The 12,277-nt window shown below is 41.5% G+C and overlaps 2 protein-coding genes across 3 annotated transcripts in view; both read left to right on the top strand.

The window, feature by feature from the left end:
• map3k20a (mitogen-activated protein kinase kinase kinase 20a) overlaps positions 1–8,381 on the top strand; it is a 32,945-nt gene extending 24,564 nt beyond the window's left edge. The window contains exons 11-19 of one of the 2 annotated variants that reach the window (XM_085135555.1): positions 3,809–3,853; positions 3,948–3,978; positions 4,086–4,225; positions 4,332–4,394; positions 4,482–4,571; positions 6,434–6,550; positions 6,680–6,754; positions 6,856–7,006; positions 7,098–8,381. In XM_085135555.1, the coding sequence (XP_084991681.1) occupies positions 3,809–3,853; positions 3,948–3,978; positions 4,086–4,225; positions 4,332–4,394; positions 4,482–4,571; positions 6,434–6,550; positions 6,680–6,754; positions 6,856–7,006; positions 7,098–7,813 (1,428 nt within the window). In that variant the 3' untranslated portion in view covers positions 7,814–8,381. The remainder of the gene's footprint in view (positions 1–3,808; positions 3,854–3,947; positions 3,979–4,085; positions 4,226–4,331; positions 4,395–4,481; positions 4,572–6,433; positions 6,551–6,679; positions 6,755–6,855; positions 7,007–7,097) is intronic. The other variant, XM_085135554.1, reaches the window with a different exon arrangement.
• A 537-nt stretch (positions 8,382–8,918) lies between these two features.
• cdca7a (cell division cycle associated 7a) lies at positions 8,919–11,968 on the top strand. The gene is made up of 10 exons (XM_085135556.1): positions 8,919–8,946; positions 9,587–9,730; positions 9,824–9,946; positions 10,034–10,237; positions 10,318–10,389; positions 10,474–10,665; positions 10,769–10,897; positions 11,007–11,156; positions 11,238–11,374; positions 11,458–11,968. The coding sequence occupies exons 1-10, from the start codon at positions 8,926–8,928 to the stop codon at positions 11,489–11,491; spliced, it is 1,206 nt and encodes a 401-aa protein (XP_084991682.1). The 5' UTR covers positions 8,919–8,925; the 3' UTR covers positions 11,492–11,968.
• Positions 11,969–12,277: the final 309 nt, after the last annotated feature.

The raw sequence follows: 12,277 nt of genomic DNA, 5'->3' as shown, positions 1-12,277 counted from the left end.
GTACTAACTTTGTAGGTGCCAAAAATGAACTGTGTGCAGCACTGAATGAAATAGACACTGAAAAACTGACAACCTTTCTATCTGAAAAACAATGTGATTTTGTGTTTAACACACCCCATGCTAGCCACGCAGGTGGAGTATGGGAACGACAAATTCGGACCGTGAGAAACGTCCTCAACGCCACACTTGCTCTCGCAAAGAGACGACTCACCGATTCATCGCTCAGAACCTTTCTCTATGAAGCAGCTGCAATAGTAAACAGCCGCCCGTTGACGACAGACAATCTCAATGATCCAAACAGTTTGAAACCAATAACTCCAAATCATCTCCTAACTATGAAAACCACAACAGCTTTGCCTCCTCCAGGACAGTTTGTTAAAGAGGATCTGTACACTCGGAAGCAGTGGCGTCAGGTACAATACCTAACAGAGCAATTTTGGAGCAGATGGAAGAGAGAATATCTTCACAACATCAGGGTTCGACAGAGATGGCATGCTGCTAAAAGGAATATGCAAGTAGGTGACATAGTGATGGACAAGGAAGAAATACTGCCACGATCCCAATGGAGACTTGGTAGAGTTGTGGACACCATAACAGATGAAGACGGACTTGTGAGAAAGGTCAAAATAACCTTTGCAGACAGTAACCTTAGTAAAAAGGGTGAACGTTTGCATAAGATGTCTACAGTGGAACGCCCAGTTCATAAGTTGGTTCTACTGTTAGAAAGTTGTGAAAGGCAAGATGCATTAAGAAGTTAAAATGCAATGAAAATTAGTTGTTGCATATACAAAGGTATTATCATTGTTAACTTACCTGTTTAGAAATTATTTGTGTTTTATTTTGTTTGAAACAGCAAATAATTTGGTGGGAGTGTAACGGCGGATATGTAAAGCTATCTCATATTCACGTAATATAACGTCTGTGCTTTTATTTTTGTGACTTCCCGTGTGACCGGAAGTGAACGATGTAACGGAAACCAACTCGATGTACAAAAAAGACAGAAGAAAACGGTAAACTAATGCTAACGGAGAAAAGGGAGAGAAAAACATAGTTAAATTGTACAAAAGCGAATGGTTCTAGCTACAGTCGACAGGGGAACAAGGTTTGTAATGTATATGATTTAATTTGAGCAATCTGAAATGCATAATATGTATTATATAGTTTAATAGAAAACGGTTAGACCAGCGTAATGAGCGGTTAAAATGGTGTTACATAAATAACATGGTAATTGTTTTATTTGTTTGTCTAGCTCTTACGTTGGTTCGTTGTCTGATACAAGGCAAGGAATAATAAAGGTCATTCAACAACCATCAGTTCTGGCCTTCTCAGTTCGACTGGATGCTACATAAGGGTTTCGAGAGCTTCTGTAAAATCCCTCCCCAGATGTGTGGAAACCTGGTGACCAACCGCAAGAAATGTTACGGGTTTTTCCACCAGGGTACCAAGTCATTTTTTTCTTGGGAGATGCTAATAATCAAATACTTATTTTGGACAATGATATACAAATCAGTTTATAACTTTTATGTAATTTATTGATTTTTGGTTTGAAATTCAGTTTCTCTCCATTAAACTAAAACTACCATATAAACTAAAAACTGTTCATTTCTGTGTAAGTGAGCAAACTTACAAATCCAGCAGGGGATCAAATAATTACATCCCCCACTGTATATTACTGGAGTTGTGAAAGCACTAATATGAACAGCTTGTTAAGTTGCCTTATTAATTATTTGACAATTATTTCATTAATCATTACTTTGTCACACCATAAAAGAGCATTTATTCTGCTTTATAAGCTATGTTCATGATGTATTTCCACCACATACGGCGCAGGAACTTGGTCACAATTATAGAACATATTTGAAGCCCTCCACCTGTGGATATTATGGATGTAATTTGCCGTATGCCTAATGTTCTGGATGTATAGTGCCATGCTGTGAAGTAAGAGCCATGTGATCCAGTTGCCTAGAGAAGGCCAGGCTTTTATGATGAAGTGACATTTTGCTGACATTAAGATTGGCCAATTTGTTCTGGTTGTGGTGGAGTGCAGTTGTTGAGACACACTCTCTTACCAGGATAAGAAAGTACATGTTTTTTCCTCTGAGTGACCCAGGTTCAAAACAGTAGGAGAGGGACTTTGCTGTGTGGCTGTCAGCTTCATTCTCTCATTTTACTTTTGAAAACAGGTTTCTTCCTAAGGCCTCCAAAAAAGATGAATTTTCAGCCAAAGAATTTACATTTTAGAGCTTAACAAAGTAACATCTTTCTATAGACGCCTCGCTGTATTTATCCACACAGAATTACGTCTCAAGAGCTGCTCTTTACAGTACAGAAAATCATATTAGCATTAGTGTTCACTTAGGTATTATGCCTCTTGTGGGGGAAGGACATGCTTCCTTGAGCATAGCCCATTAAATTGTCCCCTTCGCTTGTTATAATCAGTCAGTCTCATGAGGATGTAATCCTCTGTATTCCTCTGTTGTTGCTTGTTAGCTTCTTGCCATGAGCTAATAATCCTGTACAAATATTGCCTATCCTCTTGTGCCATCAACTCCTAGACATATTACACTAGACATAACAATCAGCATTTTGTGTTTTTCCATGTGAAAACTTCTTATTTCCTTTATTTTCCATTATAATAGTGAAACTTCTTCATCGGATTTGTTTTTCTGTTAACAGATGATTTTCTTTTTATTTTCTCCTAATCTGCCTTGGCTCGATTTCATTACTTTCCACATCTGAACAATTAGTGACAAATAAAACAAACGTTTTGCCATTAAAATGATATTAGTTACATTTCTATAGCTAGTATTAATAAACTTAATGATAACAGAGCATGGCTTTTAGTGTTTTCATTTAAAAAAAAAAAGTAAAATATGCATTTCCTGTGGCCATTTTTCAATCTTTTGTTGAGACATTGACTACATGCTTCTTTATAAGTATATCCATGGCCTGACTACCCATCATCCACTTAGTCCACATGGGGGCACAATTGTGTGAATTAAACCCAACTCAAAGTCCTTTTCTCCTGCATGTTCCACATATAAATCTTAAAACACAAAGACTGTATCCCCCATTTCAAATTTTTAGATTTAACCACACTTGCCAATGACGTGCCACACAAGCATGGCTGCTCATTTGTGAGATACAATATGGCTTTTGAAAAGTGATGTTAAGTCACTCCAGTGGGATTCTGGCATTGGCTTAGTGTCTCCGAATCTGTTTACTTCTGAACTGCATTACAGGAGGAGGCGGAAAAGCGCTGTAGGGCTGAGTGGCTTTATGAGGCAGCAGCCTCAGCGACTGTCGACTGAGCCCGGCATTTAGTTCATAATCCGAGCTGTTACAGGATGTCGTGGGAAGAAGACAGTGAATGGGGGATTACTCATTCATTTAGACGTATTTTCTCCAATTTCCCATTGCATTATTTCTGTCATTACACACCAGTCTCATAATCACAATGATGAAATCTTTATTTTGGCTGGCAAGTTTCTGCCTGATTGCATTTAATGAGCAATAAATGATTTTTTTTTTTTTCATTCAAATAGATCACATTAGATCAGTCAGATGGGCATTTCTGTTTGATATAGTCCATTACGGCTACATCCAGTCTTCTTAATCACAAAGCACAATAACTGAAAAAGTAATGGTTTCAAAGATGTGGAGAAAAATATGGATATTTTCCATTTTAATAATATTTACTAGTCTTGTGAGTTTTACTTTGGAGTTCTGGCCTTTTTTAGATGGACACATGATGCCTATATCCAACCACATTCTGTTGCTTTGGATTAAATTTGTCTTGTCTTTGCAGTTGCTCCCCACGTTGGACATATATACCTGGACAGAGGAGCATGTGGTTGGTATCAGTGTGTTTTGACTTGCAGCCAATTAAATTGTGATACAGTCATGATTGCTATTAAAACGATTAAATTGTGATTTTCTTCCTTTAGTATTTCTGGATGCAGCAAATATTTGGCGCAGGTTTGTTCATTTACTTTCTAAACAGTTCAGATCGTCTTAAATGTTTTCAGTTTCGCATTCTTCATTTTTTCCGCGCTCGTTTCAATGTTTGGTTGTGTCTTTGCCAGGAGACAGCGCATGTGACATGCAGCTTTATGCTGATCTGTTTAAAGAAAACCACATCACCGGACGGAGGCTGCTGCTGCTCACAGAAACCGACATGCGGGACATGGGGGTCAAGTCCAAAGGTCACGTCATGCACCTTAAGGCAAGACACGGTTAACCATTAACCGAAAACATTTACGGGATATCGGCAGAGCTCGCTGATATTTGGCTCTGCGGTGAATTCAGAGGGAATTTTCTTCTTTTTCCAGTGTGAGATCGAAAAGCTAACTAATGATTACCTCGGGTTCGTCCACTTCCCGCCACTGCTGAAGGTATCTTCATCCGTTAGACGTGTTACATTTTTATTGTCACGCACCTTTTGGGGCTTATGTTTATGTGCTTTTGTTTTCTTCCCCAAGGATGAACTAGAAAAGGAGGTGGAGCAGAGTAAAACTGTAAATCTGGAGCTGGTGTTTGGGTACCACTGGAAACCAGCAACAGGAAAGTCTGTAAGTCTGTCAGGAAACACATTCAAACACTGACTCCAACATATTTTGCAGCTGTGAGCAAGCGACGAAACCCAAAAAAATAAGAACATCACAAAGAAATGTTGTCTGCTTTGAGCATTTTTGGCATAATTGATACTTTCTAAGGAGATATAGAGACATGCGATTGAATCGGCCCACTACAACTGAAGCTGTTTGTTCTGACGATTCGTGATGGCGGCTGTTATGCTGACCATTCAAGGCATCACTAGACATGTATTAAACCAGACAAATAAACATTTCAGGCTCAGCCATGTACCACATCCACCTCAACTTGCTCACAGCCCTTTGTTAGGGTCTCAAACTGTGGAGAAAGGGTGGCTCTTCACTTGCTGTTTGAATTTAATCAAAAATAGCCCATTTAGCCAGAAGTCATTTTCTTTTAAAAGGCAAACGTTATTTAATCTTTCAGCTGTTCATTGTCCCATCATAAATAGTCCTCTTTCAGTGTGTTCGGCAGGGCTGAAACGAGCCTGCTAATTGCCTCCCATTTCTTCTGACATGTGGTGGTTTAGTGGGTAGAAAACACAGCAGGGAGAAGGAAACAGGAGGCTGAGAAAATGAGAGCTAATTATTTTCCCCTGCCTGGTGTCAGGTTCCGTGTCAGCCTTGTTTTTACAAACTGGAAGGTTTTTTGCACTAAATAAAACAAACCCGCACTGCATTTTTTTCTTCGCCCCTCTTTGCTGGCGATGTCATGGAAGCAGCTGCACTTCTCAAAGACAAAATGAGGGCCTGCGTTTGTGCGGCCACCATCTGACAGCCACTGAGGGTCCCCTACTAATGAGGATATCACCGTGCAGCCAAGTGAAAGGTGCTGAATTATGTATGAGTTGTCATTAGACGCACTCGGGTCCTAGGCATCATTACCAGACATTGTTTCTGCTGGAGTGATTAGACTAGCATAGACCTGGGAGCCCCGGTGCGACCGTCCAGGCCCGACACCAGGCCAGCGTTGGGCCACTGGTGTGTTTCTGAGCCAGAGGCTTGCTCAAGCTTCCCCCCTTTTAGTCATTTCCAGCCCCCGGGGACGATGAAGGAGAGGGCGAAGGCTCCTCAGACGAGTGTGTTAGTGCCACTCCTCTGATGTCTTTCTCTGTGATCACTGCACAATGGATTGGCCTGTGCCATGAACCCTGTGTGGTTAAGCAGTGACCTGTAGCTTCCTGGCAGCTTTTAGGGATTGGCGAAATCATTACATGCGTCGTCAGCATTCAGTATGCAGAAGAAGAGGGCTGGGGAACCGCTTCGATTTGTGCCTCCCCAGTTTGATGTGTGTCTCTTTGCAGCAGTCCATGAGGAGAAAAAAAAGGGTTTATCAACTAAAATCAGACAGTTTCCTGCTCCAAAAAATTAATCCTGGATTCTGAAAAAAGCCTAAATGTTTGGAATTTAGAATAGCGGCATGAAAATATTTCCTGCTGATTTTTGTTTCTGTTTCTCTGTTAGAGTAATTTAATGAAATGTGCCGAATTTGAGGTATATTTATGTAGAGAACCTAATTCCATAAAGATCAGTCTTTTAACTTAGGTTTGCATTGCTGTAGACATTACATGCAAACTGCATTTTACATACATACATATACTCTGTCTTTTCTCCCCTTTGGTCTGCTAGCAGTTTATTTTAAAAGTTTTATTTCATACTTATCTGTCTTCACCCACAATGTGAGGCTTTCTGGCCACTGTCATTCAACTACCTGTAGGTTGTGCTGTTGGTTTATATACAAGATTTACCAAGTTCTCCACACAGATGAGTGAAATTAAAAACTTTTACATCTATTGTCGCTGAGACCTACATTATCTGACCAGCAATTATTTTATTTCAAGGACTGCAAATGGAAAATGTACATGGAACTCGACGGCGATGAAGTCGCTATAACCTACATCAAAGATGTCGTCTTTAACGCCAACAGACAAGATGTTGAAATCCTGCGGATGACTAAGGTGCCGTCAGAAACGCATTTCTGTAACACGCCTTGTTTTGATCGGTGCATTTTAACCTGACGTATTGTGGTGGTTGCAATTTTCTTTTTTTTTTGTTTTTTTCAAACAAAATAATGCTATTCAATGCAGCCACCTTTTGTGATGGACAAATGGATCACTGGGCTACAGGAGAACCAGAGAATGGACTATACCGTCAATTATGAGGTGGGTCATTTTAGCAGCTGCAGTTTGAAAATGCATCACACAGGCAGTCACGCACAATCATGTTTAACAACATACATTAAATATCACTACTTTCACTTCAGAATGATGTCAAGTCTCCCAAGTCCACCAGACACAGCTGCTCGATGACATGGAGCGTCAATGGTGGACGAAACGAGATCAAGACTGTGGAGCTCGTCATTGAAACAGCCCCAGCTAGCACAGACTGGAACCTCAAGGACAGATCAAACCGCGGTAAATATTTATTATTTATTCATAGTTTTTTATCAGAAAAAAAAAATCTTCATATAGGAGGTGTATATGAGGTACGTGTTTTCTGTTTTAGATATTGATCCAAAGTGGATGTACAATGTAAGACTGAAGCAGATGATAGCCCAGAAATCCCAGCCGACGACTGCTGCTCACACTGCCTTCATGAGCTCTGATGCTCGCACTCTGCCTCAGTTCCTGTCTGCACATGAAAGACATGTGTCTTCTTATGCTGCAGCTGTGCGCCGCTCTCCAAACCGCGTCAACTCTTCTCACTGGGCCGACTCACGCAGCTCCTCGCCAACTGCCAGCCTGTCAGCCAAACTCTCAACGCTCTATCTGGGGTCAAAGGGCAGCAGTCCCTCCAGCACTACGTCAGAGAGCACCTCAGACAGAGAGCGCCCGCTCAGTGCAGGGGCAGTGCATAACTATCGCAGAAATAGCAACACGGGCAATACATTTACTGTGGGTGGGGTGCAGGGTTGGGGTCATACAGGGAGTAGTGGTAGAGGTGGACATGCTCATAATAAAGGTGGCAAAACCCCCCGACATCCATGGAGACCGCCGTCCAACAGTTACAATGCCAGACCACAGAGCCGCACACCATCGATACCGGGTTTATTGTCTGTGACACAAAATGCCAGTGAGGAAAAGGAGGGGGGCAAAAGCAGTGACGGAGGGTGGATCAAAGTGGAGCGTCATAAGAGATTACCACGGCAGGACAATAAACAAGTCAGAGGTCGACCGAGGAGAGGGGGCAGGGGAGGGCGCGGTGGTGGTGGAAGAACTTAATGTAGGCCACACAAGAACTGAACACACTGAAAAGGTTTTACACATGGATTATGTCTGCTCACATGACATAATTAGTAACTGGGATTTGTATTTAAAAAAAATGAGCTTATTTGTTAGCGTATTTTTAAAAACGACAGTGTAGTCTGTGATTTTTGCAGATGACATTCAAAACCGTGGTTCGCATTGAAAATATGATGCTATTTATCAATCCTAAAAATAAAGATTTAAATGTAAACTACATTCCTGCCTCATCAATTCTATTGTGTGTGTGTTTTTTTTTAACATATAATAATTCAGAAGTACAAAGTTTTATTTGAACTGATTTACCTCACCCCACCCCATTATTCCCTTTGATGTATAAGCAATCATGCCCACTTCCTGTTGTTTACAGCCATTCTTTTGTCTTATCGCACTTTCACAGCAGTCTGCAGGGTAACTTTCTCTTTGAAATGTAACTTGATTCAGTTAAATTCTCTTTTTTTCTATCTCAATCCCACATTTGCCAACAAATCTATCCAATCTATCCTATTTAGCAACAAAAACCCATATAAATTCCACCATAAATATTTATATGTATAAATATAAATCAGGTTTCATAAATTGTATTTGATTTCCTGGCTTCTAACTTAAGTGTGGATACTGAACTTTGGTCTGAACATGAAATAACCTTGCAGAAAAAAAAAAGGGGGGGGGGGGGAATCTGGTCTGTTTGTGAAGTTGGAAAAGAGTCAACATTTTACCCGCCTTGTATGCAAATAGCTCTGTAAAAAAAATTCGCGCCGCGGTAAAGGCCGTGGAAGACACATATCTCAAATGATTCATTAATTCGTTAGTTTTTAAGTCTGGCGGTTCACATAAATATAGAGGACACTTCAAGCAATTATAAAGGCTTGTTTAAGAGTTTGGCACTTGTGCTTTCCATAATAAATTTGCTCTGTTACTTAAAAAACGTGTCGCTGCGTTTTATGCAGCTTTCAGGACTTTGCGTTGGCGCGGGAAATGAACGGAGTGTGGACCGCTTGCAGCTGCAGGTCCTGCTTTGTTCGCTGCAGAGCTGCTGCACGGATTGGATCCGTTTCTGTTCGTGTGTGACGAGTTTTAAAAGAAAAAAAATGCCTCTCACTCGCTCCAAGGTAAGAAAAACACCCTGATGTTTTTAATAAAATTGCTTCCTTTATCATTTATAGTGCTTTTATTAACTTTTTGAGTGGATTTGAACAAATGATCTTAGTTAAGTTGGACTGTAAACACCAACTTTCCCTTATCCTTATAGTCCGTGTTTATTGTTGGCGTTGTCGAAAAAAACGAACTGAAATGCAACATATACGGCGGAATGAACGTTTTTATTGCGTACATCCACGTTTTTTAATGCAGATCAATCATGGCCCAGTTGTCTGCCTTTGCTAGCTTTATAGTTAGGGGTGTGTCCCATAAAACTGAAGCTCAAACATTAATGAAAAGCCCATCGAAAGAATTAACTGTGAAAGTGGTTTTAAGCCATTTCTTTTCCTTTACTTTTTGTTTTTTAAACAACCTCTGTCTGGTTTTTGGACCTCAGCTTGGGCTTCAGAGACTTTTCTTTCTTGTTGCTCAGTTTTCATATGAAGCTCCACCATTTCTTTTCTTTTGAGGCTTTGCAAGGAAGTCTCTGTGGTTTTGTTGGCTTCTTCATTGAGGAGAACAGTAAATCACGTGGCTCTATAGGCCCTCCTGATTTTTGAGCAGTTGTGCTCCTGTACCTGTTCTCTAAATGCTCTTGCTGTTCTTTTGTAGAAACTGGCCGCCCAGTCTCCATCCACCAGGATGAGCTTGAGGAGCTTCCGCAGCGTCCCGCTAGTCCCCATTGAGACTTCCTCCTCTTCTTCTTCTGATGACAGTTGCGACAGTTTTGGCTCCGATGGAGGCTATGCAAATATGGTAACGATAAAATGCCAATGAAATATTGATGAAATATAGGCTAAATGTTATTATGTGTGAACTGTATGAAACTAATGCTCGTGTCCGTTGTAGAGGAACAACTTGAGACAGACGAGGAGAACGGTAGAGAAGCGGAAAGTGTTTGAGGCTACCTCGGAGGAGGACACGTGCAGCGGGTTTGAGGAGAATGTGATCAGCAGTCGGATAAAAGCTATGGTAAGGTCTGCACAAAGCAAAACGGAACTGAACATCTTCAGAAAGCACAAGCGTTTCCTCTAATTTCATGTTTATATTTTTGTTTAGAAAGTAGATGCTGAACCCCCGAGACGTGGCCGCAAGTCCAACACCCTGAAGGTTGCCTTAAATTTCCCCACCAAAAAGACGGGCATGAAGAGGCCTGCATCCGAACCACTGCCTCAGCCTAAAGTGCGAGACTCTGACTCGGAGGATGAAGAGGAGAACTTCATGAGCAAAAGAGCCCTGAATATTAAGGAGAACAAAGAAATGGTAAAATTGGTTACATTCAATTCACTTTGTAAACTGACCATGGTTTGGCCTTATTTACTTATGGCGACTTGTTTTTACAGCTTGCAAAGCTCATGGCAGAACTGAACAAAGTGCCTGGACTCTTTCCTGGAAGGCGGATGTCGTTAACTACGGTAACGGAGATAAACAAATCGTCTGTTTTATTTTTACCTTGCCAATTGGTTCTCTATACTATATTAACATTTGCACATCTTCAGCCCCGACAGGCACCTCGGCGGTCCATGGGAACCCCGGGATCCTGCAGGAGAAACCAAGAGCGTTTGTCTCGGCCCCACACACGGTCCCGCTCCCTGGTGGACGGACCTCCCAGCCCACCTCCAGAGGAAGAGCTTGAGGACAAGTTCAGCCTGGTTCGCAAAAGTCGCTTCTATGAGGAAGTTGATGAACCTGTAAGTCAGATTGTACCATTAATCATTTTAAACAGTTCTAGACTCGCTTAAAAGACATAATAGCATGCTAATTAACTTTTTTTTAAAACAAATTGGTGTGCAGCCCCGTCGCCGATCCTTCACTGGATGCAAGGCCATCCCCCATGTAGTGAGGCCTGTGGAGGACATCACAGAGATGGAGCTGCAGCGCATCTGCCACAATGTGCGAGAGAAAGTCTACAACAGCTCCACTGTAAGTCTTTGATTGACTCAGAATCGGAAACATTTGAGCAGTTTAAAACAAACAAATAAACAAACAAAAAACATCCCAACTCGGCTTCACAAACCTCCTTTCTTTTTAGGGAACCACTTGCCACCAGTGCCGCCAGAAGACAGTCGACACCAAAACTAACTGCCGTAGTCCGGAGTGCGTGGGCGTCAGGGGTCAGTTCTGCGGGCCGTGTCTTCGTAACCGCTACGGAGAAGAGGTCCAAGATGCTCTGCTGAATCCGGTAAGTTTGCAAACATGTACTGTGTTCTGTGTATGTATGCGTTGTATGTGTGACTCATTTCATTCTCATTGTTCCGGGTAGGAGTGGCAGTGCCCACCATGCAGAGGGATCTGTAACTGCAGCTTCTGCCGGGCCCGAGAAGGCCGCTGCGCGACGGGAGTGTTGGTGTACCTGGCCAAATACCACGGCTTTGACAATGTGCACGCCTACCTGAAAAGGCGAGTAGCACATTTGTCTTAAAATCTTTATCTCACTATGTTATGGGGTAAGGTTATTAACAGATTTATTTTTCTCTCTGCAGCTTGAGAAAGGAGCTGGAAGAAAGCAGTGAGTGAGACGTGAATGAGAAGCAGCTTCTGCACCTGACTGACTTGCTCTGTGACCACTTTTTACACACAGCCATCACAATGTTCATAGCTTTGAAGCGTTGTAGCGCGTTGCATTTATTCCGCTGGTTAATCTGACACTTCATTGACAGAAGGAGAACAAAAGCTGTTTCTCTTCTGCACATTTTTCTTGTCTGTTCTCAAGAACTGAGCTTTACATTAAGGCTAGTTGTTTGTAAGCTAGGGTTGAGCGAAACACTCAAAATCTGCAATCTTAACTGTAAAATGATTCTTAAATCCTACAATGTACATATGGCTCGAATGTAAAGTCTGTTTTTATAGCTGAATCATCATATTTGCTGCAGAAAGGCTCGTTTAGATGATCTGCTGTGTTTTACATTGTTTTAAATGTAATGATTTTTGTACGCACTCATTGACTGACCCCCAGTTGCAAATTTATGCTTGTTTCTCACCTCTTTTTTTTTTTTTTTTTTTTTTTTTTTAAAAAGATGTTTGCTTGGGATGGCCTGTAGGAATGGTCCAGTGATGTGCATGCCGTGAGTGGGAGGGGGGTGCAGCTGGGGAAAAAAACCTAGAGGAACTGTGAGATATACTACAGCGCCTGGTTAAATATCCTTCATTAGATAACTGTCGCTAATGGTGTGGAAACAATTAGCACACTCTAATGGGAATCTCATACCTGTAAATCATTTTATCCTGTTAAAGCACATTCTCGCTTTGCTCCAGTCTCTTTGGCTCATTTTCTGCATTACGCAGTTAAGTAGGAATGGTTGA

The sequence above is a fragment of the Neolamprologus multifasciatus genome, chromosome 16 (assembly GCF_963576455.1).
Source record: "Neolamprologus multifasciatus chromosome 16, fNeoMul1.2, whole genome shotgun sequence".
Taxonomy (NCBI): domain Eukaryota; kingdom Metazoa; phylum Chordata; class Actinopteri; order Cichliformes; family Cichlidae; genus Neolamprologus; species Neolamprologus multifasciatus.
The sequence above is the reverse complement of the archived record's forward strand: the minus strand, read 5'-3'. Positions and strand labels throughout refer to the sequence as shown.

Bases quoted from the DNA above. Each gene is read 5' to 3' on its own strand.
- cdca7a (XM_085135556.1), top strand. From the start codon at position 8,926: ATGCCTCTCACTCGCTCCAAG. The intron at 9,947-10,033 runs GTAAGGTCTGCA...ATTTTTGTTTAG, and splicing joins GCAGTCGGATAAAAGCTATG to AAAGTAGATGCTGAACCCCC. The intron at 10,238-10,317 runs GTAAAATTGGTT...TTGTTTTTACAG, and splicing joins TTAAGGAGAACAAAGAAATG to CTTGCAAAGCTCATGGCAGA.